This window comes from Dipodomys merriami, unplaced genomic scaffold (assembly GCF_024711535.1).
Source record: "Dipodomys merriami isolate MVZ:Mamm:240054 unplaced genomic scaffold, mDipMer1.0.p SCAF_22, whole genome shotgun sequence".
NCBI classification, from domain to species: Eukaryota; Metazoa; Chordata; class Mammalia; order Rodentia; family Heteromyidae; genus Dipodomys; species Dipodomys merriami.
In genome coordinates, this window is record NW_027203604.1 from 9,401,048 (window position 1) to 9,417,212 (window position 16,165).

General features: G+C 48.0%; 1 protein-coding gene across 3 annotated transcripts in view; it reads left to right on the top strand.

Moving 5' to 3' along the window:
- Phf2 (PHD finger protein 2) overlaps positions 1–16,165 on the top strand; it is a 90,299-nt gene continuing 74,134 nt past the window's right edge. For all 3 annotated transcript variants that reach the window (XM_070033311.1, XM_070033312.1, XM_070033313.1), the window contains exon 1: positions 1–390. In XM_070033311.1, the coding sequence (XP_069889412.1) occupies positions 293–390 (98 nt within the window). In that variant the 5' untranslated portion in view covers positions 1–292. The remainder of the gene's footprint in view (positions 391–16,165) is intronic.

The following is a 16,165-nucleotide window of genomic DNA, read 5'->3' on the forward strand; positions in this document are numbered from 1 at the left end:
CCCGCGCGCGGCGCGGCGCGGCCCAACCCCGCGTACACTCGCGCCCTGCGCCCCGCGGGCCGGCGGGCGGCTCCCGGCGCGGCCCCTCAGCCAGCGCGCCGGCATTGTGTGGACGCGCCGGGCCGGGAGCGCGCGCGGGGGCTGTCGTGCGCCCCCGTCCCCGTCCCTTCCCGGTCGCAGCGCCGCCTGCGCCCCGCCGCCCCCGCCGCCCCCGCGCGGCCCGGCCCCCGGTCCGGCCCGGCCCGACCCGGGCAGCGCAGCGGCGGGGCGAGCGGCGGCGCGGCGCGGCAACATGGCGACGGTGCCCGTGTACTGCGTCTGCCGGCTCCCCTACGACGTTACCCGCTTCATGATCGAGTGCGACGCCTGCAAGGACTGGTTCCACGGCAGGTGAGCGCGCCGCTGCCCCCCGCCCGGCCCGGCCCACGCTCGGCCGAGCCCTGCGCCCCCCGGCTGCGCGCCCCAGGCCCGGCTCGCGGACTGGCCGCCGCCGCTGCCGCCGCCGCCGCCGCCGCCGCATTCCGGGCGCCCGGGTCGGGCCGGGCCGGGCCGCGCGCCCTTTTGTGCCCAGGGCGGGGGCGCCGGGCGCCGGGCGCCGGGCCCGCGCTGGGCGCCCTCGGCCGCGGTGCACAAAGCGAGGCCCGCGGGCCAGGAGGTGGGCTTCGGGTGCGGAGAAGTTGGGGCGCCGGGCTGGGGCCCGATCGTCTGACAGCGGGGCCGCGGCAGCTGTGGAGGCCGGGCACGGGAGGGAGGCCCAGGCCCTGCACCCCCGCCGCCTCCCCCCTGCGAAGTTGCAGGAACTTTCCCCGCGCGGGCTCGGGGCGGCCGGGCCGGGAGAGGCGGGCGCGCAGCCCGGCGCGAGTCCCCGGAGAGGCGCGACTGGCGGGTTCCGGAGCTGGCAGGGCTTGGGGCGGCCGAGGGGGCTCCGGGGAGATGGTAGCCTGCCCTCCCAACCCTCCCCCGTGGCCCGGGAGCTCCCCGGGCCGTGGTCCTAGCGGGCAAGACCCCTACCCGGTTCCCGCGCAGCCATTGGCCCCGGCCGGCCTGTGGGCCTGGGCGGGAGTGCAGTGACAGAACAGTGTGGTGGGGGCTGGGGTTGTGGCTTGGACGCCTCCTTCCTGGCCTTCAAGGTTCCCCATTTCCCTCCTCCCTGTACCAGGCAGGAGCACCCCAGTTTTGACATGACCTTATGCTCTCGAAGGAAGATGGGGGGGGGAGTAGGAGGTAAGCCCCGGAGATACTGAAACCCGCCCTCTTGGTCCTTGCCCCTGGCCATGACCTGGCCTGGTGCCTGGGTTTTAGAGCCTAGGTCCCTTCCTCTCCAGAAGTAAAAGGAGGAGGAGGAGGAGGAGAAGGAGGAGATGGAGGAAGAGGAGGAGGAGGAGGTGGTGGAGGAGGAGGAGGAGGAGGAGGTAGAGGTGGTGGAGGAAGAAGAGACGATCCTTCTGCCTAAACTGCTCCAACAGGTTCTCTTGTGTCTGACTTTGCCTGTGGGATGTGTTTGGGCCTCCGGGAGAACTGACTGCCCTCTGGGGTTCCAGTCATAAATGGCCGGGAGGAGGCTTGAGGGAGGGGAAGGGGTACAGTGGTAAGTGGTCCCTAATCCTCCTTTTGGAGAGAGAATCCTTTTGCTGGCTCACACCATGAGTCTTTAGGGGGCCCTTAAAAGTGAGCTGTAGCCTCTCCAATTTAGCGGGAGCCAGGCCTGCACTCATCTGCCCTAGGTCAGAGTCCCACCTCCCTGCCTGGATGCTGGTCTTGGAGGGAAGGGGGCTATGTGGTTCACTAAAATCCGAGCCTCCTCCAGCTTCTGTCTTGGGATATCTAGGTCTGAGGGAAGTCTCAGAGTAGGGTGACAAGTGTGACTCCTGCTCTCTGCCCCAAATAGGGCCACTCTAAACAATCAAATGACATCCGTCTCATAGATTCATGGCCTGGCCATGACCCAAAGCATTAAAGATGCTGGGATGCTGGCCCTGATTATGTGGGGGTTCCTCCCTTCTCCTCTATCTTCTTCCAGGGCCTACAGAACCTTTGGGTACTTGTCAGATCCCTGCTGCTGCCCATATTCTTGGTACCTGGACTGGGTCAAATGAAAGGACCTTTGTCTTATACCAAGGGGCTGGGAGAGAAGGATAGTTTTCATTTGGGCTTCAGACCCAGGTAAAAACCCAGGAATTAAAGGGGCAGGCAGAGGAGAGGGGCCAGGAGCTGGCCTGATAGATATCTTTGTTGCATTTGGCCCAGGCAGAGGCAGAGGAGATGTGATTAAGTCCTAATACTTGAAAGAGGATTTTTTTTTTTGAGGCCTTATCTCTCCTTATTACTTATCTGAGGTTTTGTATTTGATCCAGGACAGTTAGTTGATCAGCACAGCTTCATTTTCACCTATTTGGGGTGGTCCTAGGATCTGAAGGGGGCTCAGCCATGTGAAGTGTTTTGTCACATCTCTAATCAAGGGTCATTTACCCAAGTGAATCTTGACTGGGGAAAGACTTGAGGTGGGTATTGGACCCCTGGGTGGCTCTTAGCCTGGGGGCTGAGATGGAGAAAAGGTGGGATGAAGGCCTGGGGCCTGGTGGGTGGAACAGGGTAAAGATGGGCTTGGCCTCTTGCTGCTGCCATGACCCTGGCTCTGGGTAAATCCCTTGAGCTTCCCTTTGCATCGCTCCTCTCATGGTGAATTGAAGGTGTGGGATGAGACCACGACACTATCCAGACCTGCATAGCATCTGTACTGTTTGCCTCATGGTTCCCATTTTGATTCACTTTTTTTAAAAGTTTGAATGCCTTCCACACTTTTATTTTGAGGGGACTTAGACTGACAGAAGTGTTTCAGGTTCCCTTCCCTTCCATTTGCCCTAAAATTAACATCAGACATGATAACCATGGTGCCAGCTTTGTAACCAAGGAGAGAACACTGGCAGTGCTATTGACTGAACTACAGACTTTGTTCAGATTGAGTTAACCAGGTTTCCCTCCTTGCTGTCTTTTTCCTGCTCCAAGATCCCACATTGTATGTCTCCTTACTCTGGCAAATATTTCTTTTAAAGGAAACTTCATATCATTCCCTGAAATAGAACATTAGTGTAACTTGCCATGCACAGTAACTGTAAAAATAAACACAGTAACTGAACTAGTCAAAAGTCTGAATGTGTCCTACCTTGGCCTACCGAGCCTGGTTTGGGAGAACTGGAGAGAGGGTCTCTGAGTCACCCATACTCATGGTGGCAGATCTTTGCTCTTGGCAGCAGTTGTGGCCCTGATACTTGTACAACACAGATGCTTTCTAGGACCTGAGCATGCTTCTGGGGTAAGTCTGCCTCTCAGGGGAACTAAGCACCACAGTCTCTCCTGTATGTAGGAGGACATTCCTCCTGGGCTGGGTTGGCATGTGTGCCATCCTAAAATTTGTACCCTGCATTTCCTATATGTACAGTGTTGGGGGATATAATGTACTGGGATAAAATGTACTATATATGAGATGCCGTTTTCCAAGTTCTTAGAGGATTCTTTCTCCAATCCCATCTTGACCTGGGTACTGTCAGCCCAGTCAGTCTTTGCTGGCATTGTCTGTGGGATAGCATGACAATTGTTTTTTTTTGGGGGGGGGTTTAAATTCAGGGTGCTTACCCTGCCTTCTTGCTTTAACTGGTGGTCTACCACTTGAGCCATATCTCCAGCCCAGAGTTTTAGTGGTTCATTGGTGATGAAGTCTCTTCATGACTTTTTTGCCTGGGCTGGCTTTGAACCACAGTCTTCTAAATCTCAGTCTCTTAAGTAGCTAAGATTGCAGACACAAGCCACTGGTGCCTGATTGGAATTGAGGCTTTACAAAGGAATGCATAGGACCTGCCTAGTTGGAGGCAGCTGGTTGTACCCTCCAGAAAGAAGACAGACACAAGGAAGGACCACAGCTGTTTGCTTTTTTTTTTTTTTTTTTTTTTTGTCCAGGGGCTTGAACTCAGGCCTAGGCACTGTCCCTGAGCTTCTTTTGCTCAAGGCTAGTACTCTACCACTTGAGCCACAGCACCACTTCCGGCTTTTTCTGTGTATGTAGTACTGAGGAATTGAACCCAGGGCTTTATGTATGCTAGGCAAACACTCTACCACTAATCCACCTTCCCAGCCCTGTTTGTTGCCAGCCTGTTTTTGTGGGAGAACTGGGGCTTGAACTCAGAACATGGGTAGTGTCCCTTAGCTTTTTCACTCTGGTGCTCTCCAACTTGAGCCACAGCTCCACTTTTGGCTTTTTGGTAGTTAATTGGATATAAGAATTCTCTAGACTTTCCTACTTGAGGTGGCTTTGAACCAGATCTCAACTTCTTGAGTAACTAGGATTACAAGCATGAGCTATTAGTGCCTTTCTTCTAGACTACCTAAGGGGATCTAAACAAAAGGGAGACTCCTAAAAGGAGAGGACTTGTTCCGAAGGCACATGTGAGGACAAGATATAAGCTTCCTCCTACCAGGTTCTGCCCCCAAATCCATGCCCTCTGTCCCTGCCTGTGGCCATATGCTAGAGGACCTCATTATCTCATTGCTGATTTGACTGGAAGATTTTTTTTAAAATTTCTGACAAGTAGGAATTATTGTACTAAAGTATCTAACATCCTTAACCCTAGATTTCTGGTCCTCTTTGAGGTGCTTCTTCTATTGGATTTGAAAGTTTTGTTTTTGTCTTTTTGAGGCGTCTCCTATAAAATTGAAAGCTGCATGGGAAACTTTGATGACAAAAGTTTCACTTATTGCTCAGTAAATACTTATTGACATGTTTCAATGAGGAGCTTGGCACTGGCTTGTCTCTTACAGGGTTTCTTGTACTGGGAATTAGCCTTGGGGATAGAGTTCCCTCTCAATTTGGTAGGTCTCAGTGATGAGTGGGGTGGTGTGAGCAAAGAAATAGGGGTGGGGGTGCAGGCAAGGAGGCCTGCGAGAGGACTCAGGTATAACCAGAACTTAGCTGATGGGAGGCAGGAACCACACTGGGGGAGATTTTAAACAGAACAGCCACAGGAACTGACAGAAGCTATTTCTCTCTCTCTCTCTCTCTCTCTCTCTCTCTCTCTCTCTCTCTCTCTCTCTCTCTCTCTCTCTCTCTTCCCCTCCTCCTTTCCCCTTACCCCCCCCTTCTCTCTCTCCCTCTCCTTCCTCTTTCTTTCTTTCCTTTTCCTTTCTTTGGTGCCAGTCCTGGGGCTTGAACTTAGGGTGCTCAGGAGCTGTTCCTGAGCTCTTGCTCAGGGCTAGCATTCTACCATTTTGAGCCACAGTGCTGCTTTTGGTTTCTTTTCTTTCTTTTCTTCTTTTTTTTTTTTTGGTCTGTCGTGGTTCTTGAACTCTGGGCTTGGGCGCTGTCCCTGCGATCTTCAGCTCAAGGCGAGTGATCTACCTCTTGAGCCACAGTGTCACTTCTGGTTTTCTAGTGGATTATTGGAGATAAGAATCTCACGGACTTTCCTGTCTGGGCTGCCTTTGAACAGAGATCTTCAGATCTCAGCCTCCAGAGTAGCTAGGATTACAGGCATGAGCCACCGGCGTCCAGCTTGCTTTTGGTTTTCTGATGGTTAATTGGAGCTAAGAGTCTCATGACTTTCTTGCCTGGACTGACTTTGAACTGTGATCCTTAGCTCTCAGCCTCCTGAGTGGCTAAGATTACAGATAATGAGCCACCAGCACCTGGCTTTTTTTTTTTTTGTTAGATGCCAGTGCTCTACTACTTGAGCCACAGCTCCACTTCCAGCTTTTTGGGAGTTAATTTTAGATCAGAGTCTCAGAGACTTTCCTGTCCTGTTTGGTGTTGAAGTGTTACCTTTGGATATCAGACTCCTGAGTAGCTAGGATTATAGGCATGAGCCACTGGTGCCTAGATCTCCCTTGCTTTCTTGCTATTGTGGTTAGAACTCTGCTTTTAGCACTTCTTTGCATTAAAAAATAAATAATTATTAAATTGAATTTTTAAAACTTACTTATTATACCAGTATAGGGGCTTGAATTCAGGGCCTTGTCCTCTTGCTTGGCTTTTTTTTTTTTTTTTTTTTTTTTTTTTTGTCAGCTGTGGGACTTGAACTCTGGGCTGGGTGTAGTTCCTCAGCTCTTCAAGGCGAGAACTCTACCTCTTGAGCCACAGCGCCACTTCCGGTTTTCTGAGTGGTTTATTGGAGATAAGAGTCTTAGGGACTTTCCTGCCCCGGCTGGCTTTGAACCACGATCCTCAGATCTCACTGCCCTGAGTAGCTAGGATGACAGGCGTGAGCCACTGGCGCCCTTGCTTGGCTTTTTTTTGTGCAAGGCTGGCACTCTCTCCCACTTAAGCCATACCTCCATTTTTGGCTTTTTGCTTGCTATTTGGAAATAAGGGTCTCACAGACTTTTTGCCTGGGCTGGTTTTGAACTTGGATTTTCAGATCTCAGCTAGAATTATAGGTATGAGCTACCAGAGCAGCTCTGCGCTGATTATTTTTGAAATAAGGTCTTACTTTTTGCTCAGCTATTAGTTGAGAAGGTGTCTTACATGTATGCCTGGGCTAACTTGAAACTCCAATGCTCATGATTTCCAAATGGATGATAATAGGTATGAGCCATTAGCACCTAGCTTGCTTGCCTGCATATTTATTAATTTAGTTAATTTTTTAGAAAGGGCTCACTATGTAGCCCAGACTGGCTGAGAACTAGAGATTCTCCTACTTCAGTCCTCTAAGTGTTAGGATTACAGGTATGCATTACCACACAAGGGAGGCCTGGGATCCAGCCAGGAGATGACCGTTATTACCCAAAATGAGAGAGCAGGACTCATAGTGGAGGTGCATCGTGGGGATTAAGGTGGGAAAAAGGTTAGACTCTAGGAGTGCTTGGAAGATGCAGTGGACAAGACTTGCTTGGACATGTCTCTGATTCCATGTGTCTGTCTCTCAGGACTCCATCCCCATCCTTCTTTTCAGTGCAGGACTGTGAGTTTTCCCTGTTTTTACTCAGCCGTAAGCTCCTTGGGGCAGAGCTGTATTTGGGGTACCTGGGGACATAGAGTGGGGCTTGATGTCTGTGCTTAGTGGCTGGCTCTGTTGTTGGCCAGTGGACTGTGTGTGTCCAGAAGAGAGGAGGCCCCACCAGGGCCCCACAGAAACAGTGTTATGTGTTTAGGAATAATGATTCACCATTTTAAGACAAGGAATTTTCCCTGTGTGAGTTCTCAAAGTTCTGGAGGAGGTAGCAAGAATGTCTGCCTGCTCTCAAGTCCTGTCTAATGATGTTTTGCAAATAAATTGTATGGCGAAGGAAGCAAGTTGATGTGAGATTCCTACTAGCCAGAATATTTGCTTTTATTGGAAATATTTGTCTGGAAACAGGCTTGGTGTGAGACTCAGGACTGCAGCCCATGTTTGTTTGGTGCCACTTGGGTTGCAGGCCTGGCTACAGATGGCCTGAGGTCTGGGCTGAAGTTTGGGATGCTCTGTATCAACCCTGGCACTCTGGACATCCTCTTTTCTTGGGCCATTTCCTCATATTTCTTCACACTTGCCAGGTCCTCATTTCAAAAGCATGAAGGGACTTGCTTTTGGAAGTGGGCCATAGTAAAGTGTTCCAAGGTGAAGTGCTAACTAATGCCTAAAGTTCAGGGTAAAATAAGTCGGCCAACAGGCTTTTGGATGTTGACAGTCATGCTGCAGGAACTGCCATTCTGGCAATGGGTACCACCTGAGGGGATATGATATTGTTGTCATCTTATGTGGTTCCCATAGCAACGAAGGGCATATCACACTATGGTCCCCATGCTCAGCACTGGCCTAGAGGCAGCCAAGGAGAAGTCATGTGCAGCTTCCACCTCTGGTCAGTCCACTCCAACCAGGGCAGGTAGATGGCATTTATCTGCAAGAGGGTGTAGGTGAGAAGGTGGCAGCATCTGGCGTGTGTTCTTCCGGCTCAAGGATCTGAACAAATGGCAGGTGCTGTAACTGCTGTGTCTGTGGTGTGCCAGTGCAGCATGGTGGGAGGCATCCCCGAGGAGAGCTGCAGATGGCGCAAGGTAGAGGAAGTGGTTCCCTCTCCAAGCAGCCACCTGCTCAGCTCCGTGCCAAGTCTCTGTGCTGTGCATCTCTCAGGGTCCAAACCCGTAATGGTGGTGGTCTTGCTTCAGTCCATTTTCAGTCCCCTTAGTTCTGCTGACCTTGATTCCCAGCTTTGTGACTTGGTGGGAATATTTACTCTACTCATGTTCTCCAAAGTGCTGGGGGAAAACAAAAACATACTCAGACTGCATTTCATCTGGAATCCTGAGCACTGGAAGTCTTTGTGGTATGCATCCAGGCAAATGGAGAAACTAGTCTCTTATCTTTAAAAAAATTGAAATGAAGTTCAGTTAACATAAAATTAATCATTCCACCCCAGCACTGAAAAAAAAAAAGAAAAAGTAACTTAGTGGCATTTAGTGTATACATAATGTACACCTCTTGCCTATGTCTGATCTCAGCCCAAAGTAACCCCTCTGTCTATTAAGCAGATCCCTCCTTATTTCCTTTCACATCCCCTGACAATCACTAGATTGTTTTCTGGCCTAGTAGGTTTATCTATTCTGAGTATTTATTTTTTGTGTGCCTGTCCTGGGGCTTGAATTCGGGCCTGGGTTTTGTCCCTTAGCTTTTTTGCTCAAAGTTGGTGCTCTACCACTTGAGCCACACTCCATTTCTGGCTTTTTGGTTGATCAGAGATAAGAGTCTCACAGACTAGGTTACCTTTGAACTGATATCTTCAGATATCAGGTAAGCCTGATATCTGATATCAGAAGGTAAGCCCTTCTGAATAGTTAGAATTATGGGTGTGAGCCACTGGCTAAAGGCTCATTCTGGGTATTTTGCATTTCATGTAAGTAGAATGTTACAATATGTAACCTTTTGAATCTGGCTGCTTTTACTGAGCACAGTGTTTTTGAGACTTATCAACATTGTATCTTGTGTCAGTGTTTCACTGATTTTTCTTTTATAGCTGAATAATCTTCTTTTGTATTGATAGGCTAAGTTTTATCCATTCATCAGTTGTTGGATATTTGAATTGTTTCCACCTATGGCTGTTGTAAATAGTGCTGCTATGAATATTTGTGCTCAAATGTTTGGTTGAGCACCTATTTTCAGTTCTTTTGGACATATTAACCACATGCGCTACTGTTGAGCTATATTCCCAGCCCTATATTTACTTTATGAGTAACCAACTAACCATTTCTACAGGGACTACACATTTCTCCACATCCTCAGCAACAATTGTTATTTTCCTTTAAAAAAAAAAAAGATATAGCTATTCTAGTTGGTGTGAGTGTAAAGTATTTCAAGTTGGTTTTAACTTGCATTTCTCTAATGATTAATAACGTTGGACATCTTTTCATGGGCTTGCTAGTGATCTGTGTATATCTTCTTTGGAGAAATGTCTCTCACTTTCCCCCCCTTACCTTGCTAGTGATGGAATCCAGAGCCTTGTATGTGGTAGGTAAACACTACCACTTGGCTGTATACCCTTGGTCTGTTTGCTCATTTTAAAATTGGATTGCTTTTCTCTTTAATGCTGAGCTTTCAGAGTCCTTTATATATTCTAGAGATTATATCTTTATTAGATATATTAATTGAAAATATTTCTCTGAATTTCTTGTTTTGTTTTTTAACTTTTCCCTTCCCTCTTCCTCTCCTATTATTTTTTTCTTTTCCCTCTGTGCCAGTCTGGGGCTTGAACTCAGGGTCTGGAGGTTATTTCTTAGCTTTTTTGGTCAAGGCTGGAACTCTACTACTTGAGCCACAACTTCACTTCTGGCTTTTTGGTGTTTAAAGATAAAAATCTGGCTTCAGGGGCTGGAATGTGGCCTAACGGTAGAGTGCTTGCCTAGCATGCATTAAGCTCTGGGTTAGATTCCTCAGTACTACATAAACAAGAAAAGCCAGAAGTAATGCTGTGGCTCACGTGGTAGAGTGCTAGCCTTGAGCAAATGAAGCTCAGGGACAGTGTCCAGGCCTTGAGTTCAAGGCCTAGGACTGGCAAGAACAAACAAAAAAATCTGGCTTCAAACTAAGATCCTCAGATTTCAGCCTCTTGAGTAGCTAGGATTACAGGTGTGAGCGACTGGCATCTGGTTTCTGCTCATTTTCCTTTTTTTTTTTTTTGGTTGGTCATGGGGCTTGAACTCTGGGCTTGGGTGCTGTCCCTGCACTCTTTAGCTCAAGGAGATTACTCTACCGCTTGAGCCACAGCGCCACTTCCGGTTTTCTAGTGGTTTATTGGAGATAAGAGTCTCATGGACTTTCCTGCCCGGGCTGGCTTTGAACTGTGATCTTCAGTGTCCTGAGTAGCTAGGATTATAGGCAAGAGCCACCGGCTCCCGGCTCTCTGCTCATTTTCTTGATAATGTACATTAGTAGTTCAAGGTGTGCTTGTCAGTTTTACTCTAATTTCTCACTTCAATGAAGAAAAACTGATTTTTTTTTCTTCCTTTGGCTGTGCATGCTTTTGTTGTGATGTCTAAGAATCTGTTATTAAATCCAGGGCTATTAAAGTTTACCCTAGTAGTTCTTTTAAGAGTTTTATGATTTTAAATCTTTTTTTTTTCAATATTGAACTCAGGATCTTACCCTTGCTAGTCATACCCCTAGCCTTTTAGTTATTTTTGGATAGCTTCCAAAGGCCCATATGTTAAAGGCTTTGCTACATTGCTTTTGGCCTGTGATGGTGACTACATCATGGGGAGAGGGTGTGGTAGAGGAGGCTGTTCATTTCATGGCAACCAGGATCCAAAGAAAGCAACAAGAAGGGCCCTGGTCCCAAAATCCCCTTCAAGGGCATGTCCTCAATAACTCTTCTAAGACCCACCTTCTAAAGGTTTCACTACCTCCCAATAGCTCAAACCAAGCCTTTAACATATGAGTCTTCAGGGGACACTTATGATCTGAACTAAAGCACATGTTGGATGTACAGTTATTTCAGCATGCTTTGCTGAAGACTGTTCTTTTCTCTTATTGAATGTCCTTGGTCCCCTTATTGGGAAATTATTTGACTCTATATGTAGAGTTTATTTCTGAACTCTCAATTTTGTTCTTTTAGTCTTTATGCCTTTTCTTATAACAGTACCAGACTATCAGACTTTTTTTTTTTACTATCAGACTTTTTTTTTTTTCCCCTTCTGGTGCTAAGGTTTGAACTCAGGCATTAGGATAACTTGTCTGGCTTGCTCAGCTGGTACTGAGCCGTGCCTCTAGTCTGACTTTTTAATGGTTATTTTAGAGACAGAATATCATGTATTTCTTTGCCTGGGCTGGCCTTGAACCTCGATCTTCCAGATCTCAGCCTTTTCCATAGCTAGAATTACAGGCATAAGCTACCAGCACCTGGCTACTTTTTTATTTTTTAATCCACAGATTGTACCTTGGACCTTGCATATGCTAGGCAGATGTTCTACTGAGCTATACTGCAACCCCATGTCTGGTATGTTTATCTGTCTTCACAGTCACCTTTTCACATATGGTGACTGGATATTTCTCAAGCACACATGTACAGGGAACTTCTGCCCCTGACACTCTCTTGGTGTTCATGCATATGCTAGTGTGTACATACCCAGATGTGTTCATGTTTGCATGCCATTGGAGGGGCATTACTATCTCTCTGTTTAACCTCAAGTATCTGTTGAACCTCTGTGCCAGTTGTAGGGCTTCGGCATCTTTAGTATGTAGCTGCAATCCCTCTTGTATTGTGGGAGGTCCCCTTGTGCAGACCTCTACCTCAAGGCTTCCCTGACTGCCATCCTCCCTCAGGGCTCCTTTGTGCCTGAAGTGAAGATGGGCCAAGTCCAGGCCTTTGATGCTTTGGATGGGGATAGTGGGCCCAGTCGTGAGCAGTGCTGGATGTTTATGTGGCCAGCACACGGCCTCCCTGACTCTCACACAGCTGAGTGTTGATGGGTTATTCCTACCCACTGGACAAGCCTGCCAAGGCTTGAAGGATTTGGCTTGCTGTGGTCAGCACTATGAAGCAATAGACTGGGGTGGAGCTGTCCCAGCCACCTCAGGTGATACCACGCTATTGATGAGAGTGACTAGAAGTGCCAGAGCCCACCATAGGAATTATGGAATGGACACTCAGAATGCCTTGGGACTGGGAAGGGTGCCTGGAACTAGAGCTGGGTGGGATGGTGCTTCCAGTTAGAGCTGGGTGGGTGGAGAGGGCAGATCTAGTGAGAGTGTTGGCCAGAGAGGTTTAAGTCTTTCCAGGAGCCAGCTCAGAGTGTGGCTGGGAAACTTCTGTGGATTTAGGGTGCAATAAGCCTGCAAGGGAGGCCAGGATAGTGTGCTATATGGCAAGCTCTGAGGTGGTAAAGGACCTGTAGTCCTGATTCCTCCAGGTTGGGTCAGGGAGGGAGTTACTGAACCAAGCTTGTAGCCTGATGGAGAAGCCCTGAGATAAGGGAAGGGGGAACTCTAAGGTGAGGAACTCTAATACTGAGGCGAGGGAAGAGGACCTCTAGAATGAGGGATGGAGGAGCCTTTAGTGAGGGATGGGAACTGAGGCGAGGGATTCAGGAAGGAGGAGGCTGAGGTGCATGCTGGAGGAGCTTTAGGTGGTGCTTCCATGGTGGAAGGGCATCATTTCTGCCCCTTGGAAGTAGTGTCTTTCAGGCACTACTCCTACCCTGAATTCCTCCAGTATATCTTGGAGGGTAGAAATACTGGCTGCCTTTGGTTTTGTTAGGTTCTCACAGCTACAGTGTAGCTCCCTCAGTCTGTGTCTGTGTGACCTATGCTCTGGGCCACCCAGAGCATACTTCTGTGTGTCCATTGGCTTTTCTGAACCCTGGACCTTGACTTAGCCTTATGCTGTCTTGAGTTGTTCCTGAATCCTGGATGGAGCTACACCATCAGCTTGATAATTTCCCTTGCAGCTGTCCCCCAGCTTAGGTACCTGTGACAGGTTTGTGTTTGGGAGCCCATTTCTCCTTTCCTCTAAGCTGTAGCTGTATGGGACTAGAGCTTGAAACTCATGTCTGCCTGAGTTCTTGCCTCGGGGGCAAGATGCCCACTGGTCTGGCCAGGGTTGATCTTGGGAGGGGCCCTGGAGTGGCCAGGTATAGACTTCCATCCTGAATTTGTGGCCTGGTCACTCTTTTCTTGGTGGACACTGGATATTGGGACGAGAGTAGCTCTGCCTTTATTCTCAGTGATACATTATGGGGATCCGGTAGATGTGGATTTGGATGTAGATATAATAGGGTAAGCTCAATGTTTAGGGTGTGGCCCTCAGAAGTAACTGGGAAAGTTGGGTGCTGGTGGCTCATGCCTGAAGTGCTAGCTACTCCGGAGGCTGAGATCTGAGGATTGTGGTTCAAAGCCAGCCTGGGCAGTAAAGTCTGTTAGACTCTTATCTCCAATTAACCACCAGAAAACTGGAAGTGGCACTGTGGCTCAAGTGTACTAGCCTTGAGCTGAAGAACTCAGGGACAGCACCCAGATCCAGAGTTCAAGCCCCATGACTGACCAAAAAAAAAAAGTAACTGGGAAAGCTAGGAACAGCCCTTCTTGACATTAGGCACAAAGGCAATGAGAGAATCATTCACAGAGCAAACAGCCCAGTCTTGCCGATTACCCCTTCTCCCTACACCCCCATAAACTGTATTGGATCCTGGTCTATGCCCTAAAGTTAAACCTGTGACATTTATGTTTAGAGAGGTACCTCTATCTACTTGTGGGGGACAGTGTGAAGGAGGGAGGGGCCTGGAGGCAGTAAGAGGGTGGAGCCATTATCTGAAGCTCCATACTCCAGGTCTGGGATAGGGGCTCTGCCATGTTCTGATGCACTTTGGTCATTGCCTTAGTACCTTGTTCAGCTGTAGATCCTTAGGCAATCCTGGGCTGCACATTTTTGTGCGCACACACACACGCGTGCAAGCTATGTGCTGGCTAAGTTCTATTAAGAGAAGTTGCTGTTTTGAGTAGATACAGCATTAAATATTAATAAAAAATCTCCTGATAGGTTGTACCAATTTCTTACTGAACAGCTGAATTTTTCCCCCTTGTGATACCAGTCCTGGAGCTTGAACTCAGGGGCTTAGGTGCTGTCCTTGAGGGTTTTTGCTCAAGGCTAGCACTCTACCACATAAGCCACAGCTCCACTTCTGTTTTTCTGGTGGTTAATTGGAGATAAGATTCTCATGAACTTTCCTGCCTGGACTGGCTTCAAACCATGATCCTCAGATCTCAGCCTTTTGAGTAGCTGGGATTACGGGAATTATAAGTATGAGCTACTAACATGGAGCTTGAATTTTTCTTTTTTCTTTTTTCTTTTTAAAATAAGTTCTTGGGGCTGGGAAGGTGGCTCAGTGGTAGAGCGCTTGCCTTGCATGCCTGAGGCCCTGGGTTCAATTCCCCAGCACCACATAAGCAAAAAAAAAAAAAAAAAAAAAAAAAAAAAAAAATAAGTTCTTTGTTGTGAAAATACTGTACAGAGGGGTTACAATTACATGAGCAAGGTAATGAGTACATTTCTTATCAAGCATTTTTGCCTCCTCCTTTGTTTTTCCCCTACTTGAATTTTTCTTTTAATTGGCTTATATCAGTTATGAGGGAGGAGGATTTTCCCACATATTTGAACTGTATTCCACTCAAGTCAGCTGAACTTTTTAGTCTTTATCAATCAAACCTGGAAACTTCAGTTTGTTGGCAGTTACCTACTTATGGAGCTCATTTATACTGAAATCCTTCCTCCCCACAGTTGTAGTATTCTGGCAGTGATGCTGATGCTTTCTAATGAAGACAGAAGGAGCAGGTTCAATGGGAGAGGTCAGTTGAGAAGATAATCCTCTGATGAGTTGGGGGTGATCTTTCCATTATGTCTCCTGCCCTGCAGCTACTGTAAGGCTGGCTGCCTGCCACCTGTTTGCTAAACGTCCTCCTACCTTGGTTGAGTCCTGCTGCTAGGTCAAACTCATTTGCATTTTCTTCCAATACACCTTTAAGTTAGAATTGTTTTAGTGTTACAGAAAAATACACATCTCCTGATCCAGTTTTCCAGAATGTTCACCTGTTCATTGTGGTAGGAACCCTCATCACCTGTGAGGTTCTGGGTTGCTTGGGTCATTCGTTTGCCAAGACACACCTGTGAGGCCACATACTGCCCTCCTATCTCCTGGACCCTCTGGGTGCCATATGGCTTCTGAGACTCTTTTTGCCCTGTGACCCTAGCAGACAGAGCACTGTTGGTCAGAGTTGCAGGGGCGGGGGGAGGGAGAGGAGGAGGAAAAGGAGCTGCTTCTTTCCAGAAAGCCCAGCCTTCCCAGCTACTCAACCTAGCTAGGGTACCCCAGCAGTTCACAGGACTGTACTGGGTCAGCCAGGTGGCTAACTCCTGTGATCCTTAGACCCTGTGCTACACAGCAGATGTGTATAGTGACTGGCTGTGGTGGTCCCAATGATATACATGGGCTCTGAGATGCAATACTCCATGGCCCCTCGCCATGCTGGAGTCTGTCTGGTTCCAGTCATTGTATATGAGGAGTGTATATGGATACTTTTTACTGTTTATGGTTTCTCCTAGATCTCAGATATGTACTATTGCTTTTTTGGGGGGGCGCGGGGGGTCATTTGTGTGGCTTGAACTCAGGCCTGGGCACTGTTCTTGAGCTCTTTTGCTCAAGGCTAATGCTCTACCACTTTGAGCCACAGCACCACTTCTGGTTTTTGAATGATTAACTAGAGATAAAAGTCTCATGGGCACTTTTCTACCAAGGCTGGCTTGGAGCTACAATCCTCAGATCTCCGTCTCCTGAGTAGCTAGGATTTATAAGCATGAGCCACCAGTGCCTGGCCTATTGCTATTTTTTATTGGCATGTTAAATTGTACATAGTAGAGTTTCATTGTGACATTTCCTAAATGAATATAATATACTTGAATCATATTGACCACTTTTATGTTTCCTGTCCCTTTTACTTTTATTCCTTGGTTGTTGTGATTTGTTCCTCTCTAACTTTCACAATTAAGAGAAAACATACCTGGCTTTCTGAGTCTGGCTCATTTCACTTTATTTCATTTCACTCAGTTCCACTTACTTTCCAGCAGATGACATAATTTCATTCATCTTCATGACTCTATTGTAACTATATAGCACATTTTCTTTATCCATTCATCAGTTGATGAACACCTCAGCAGATTC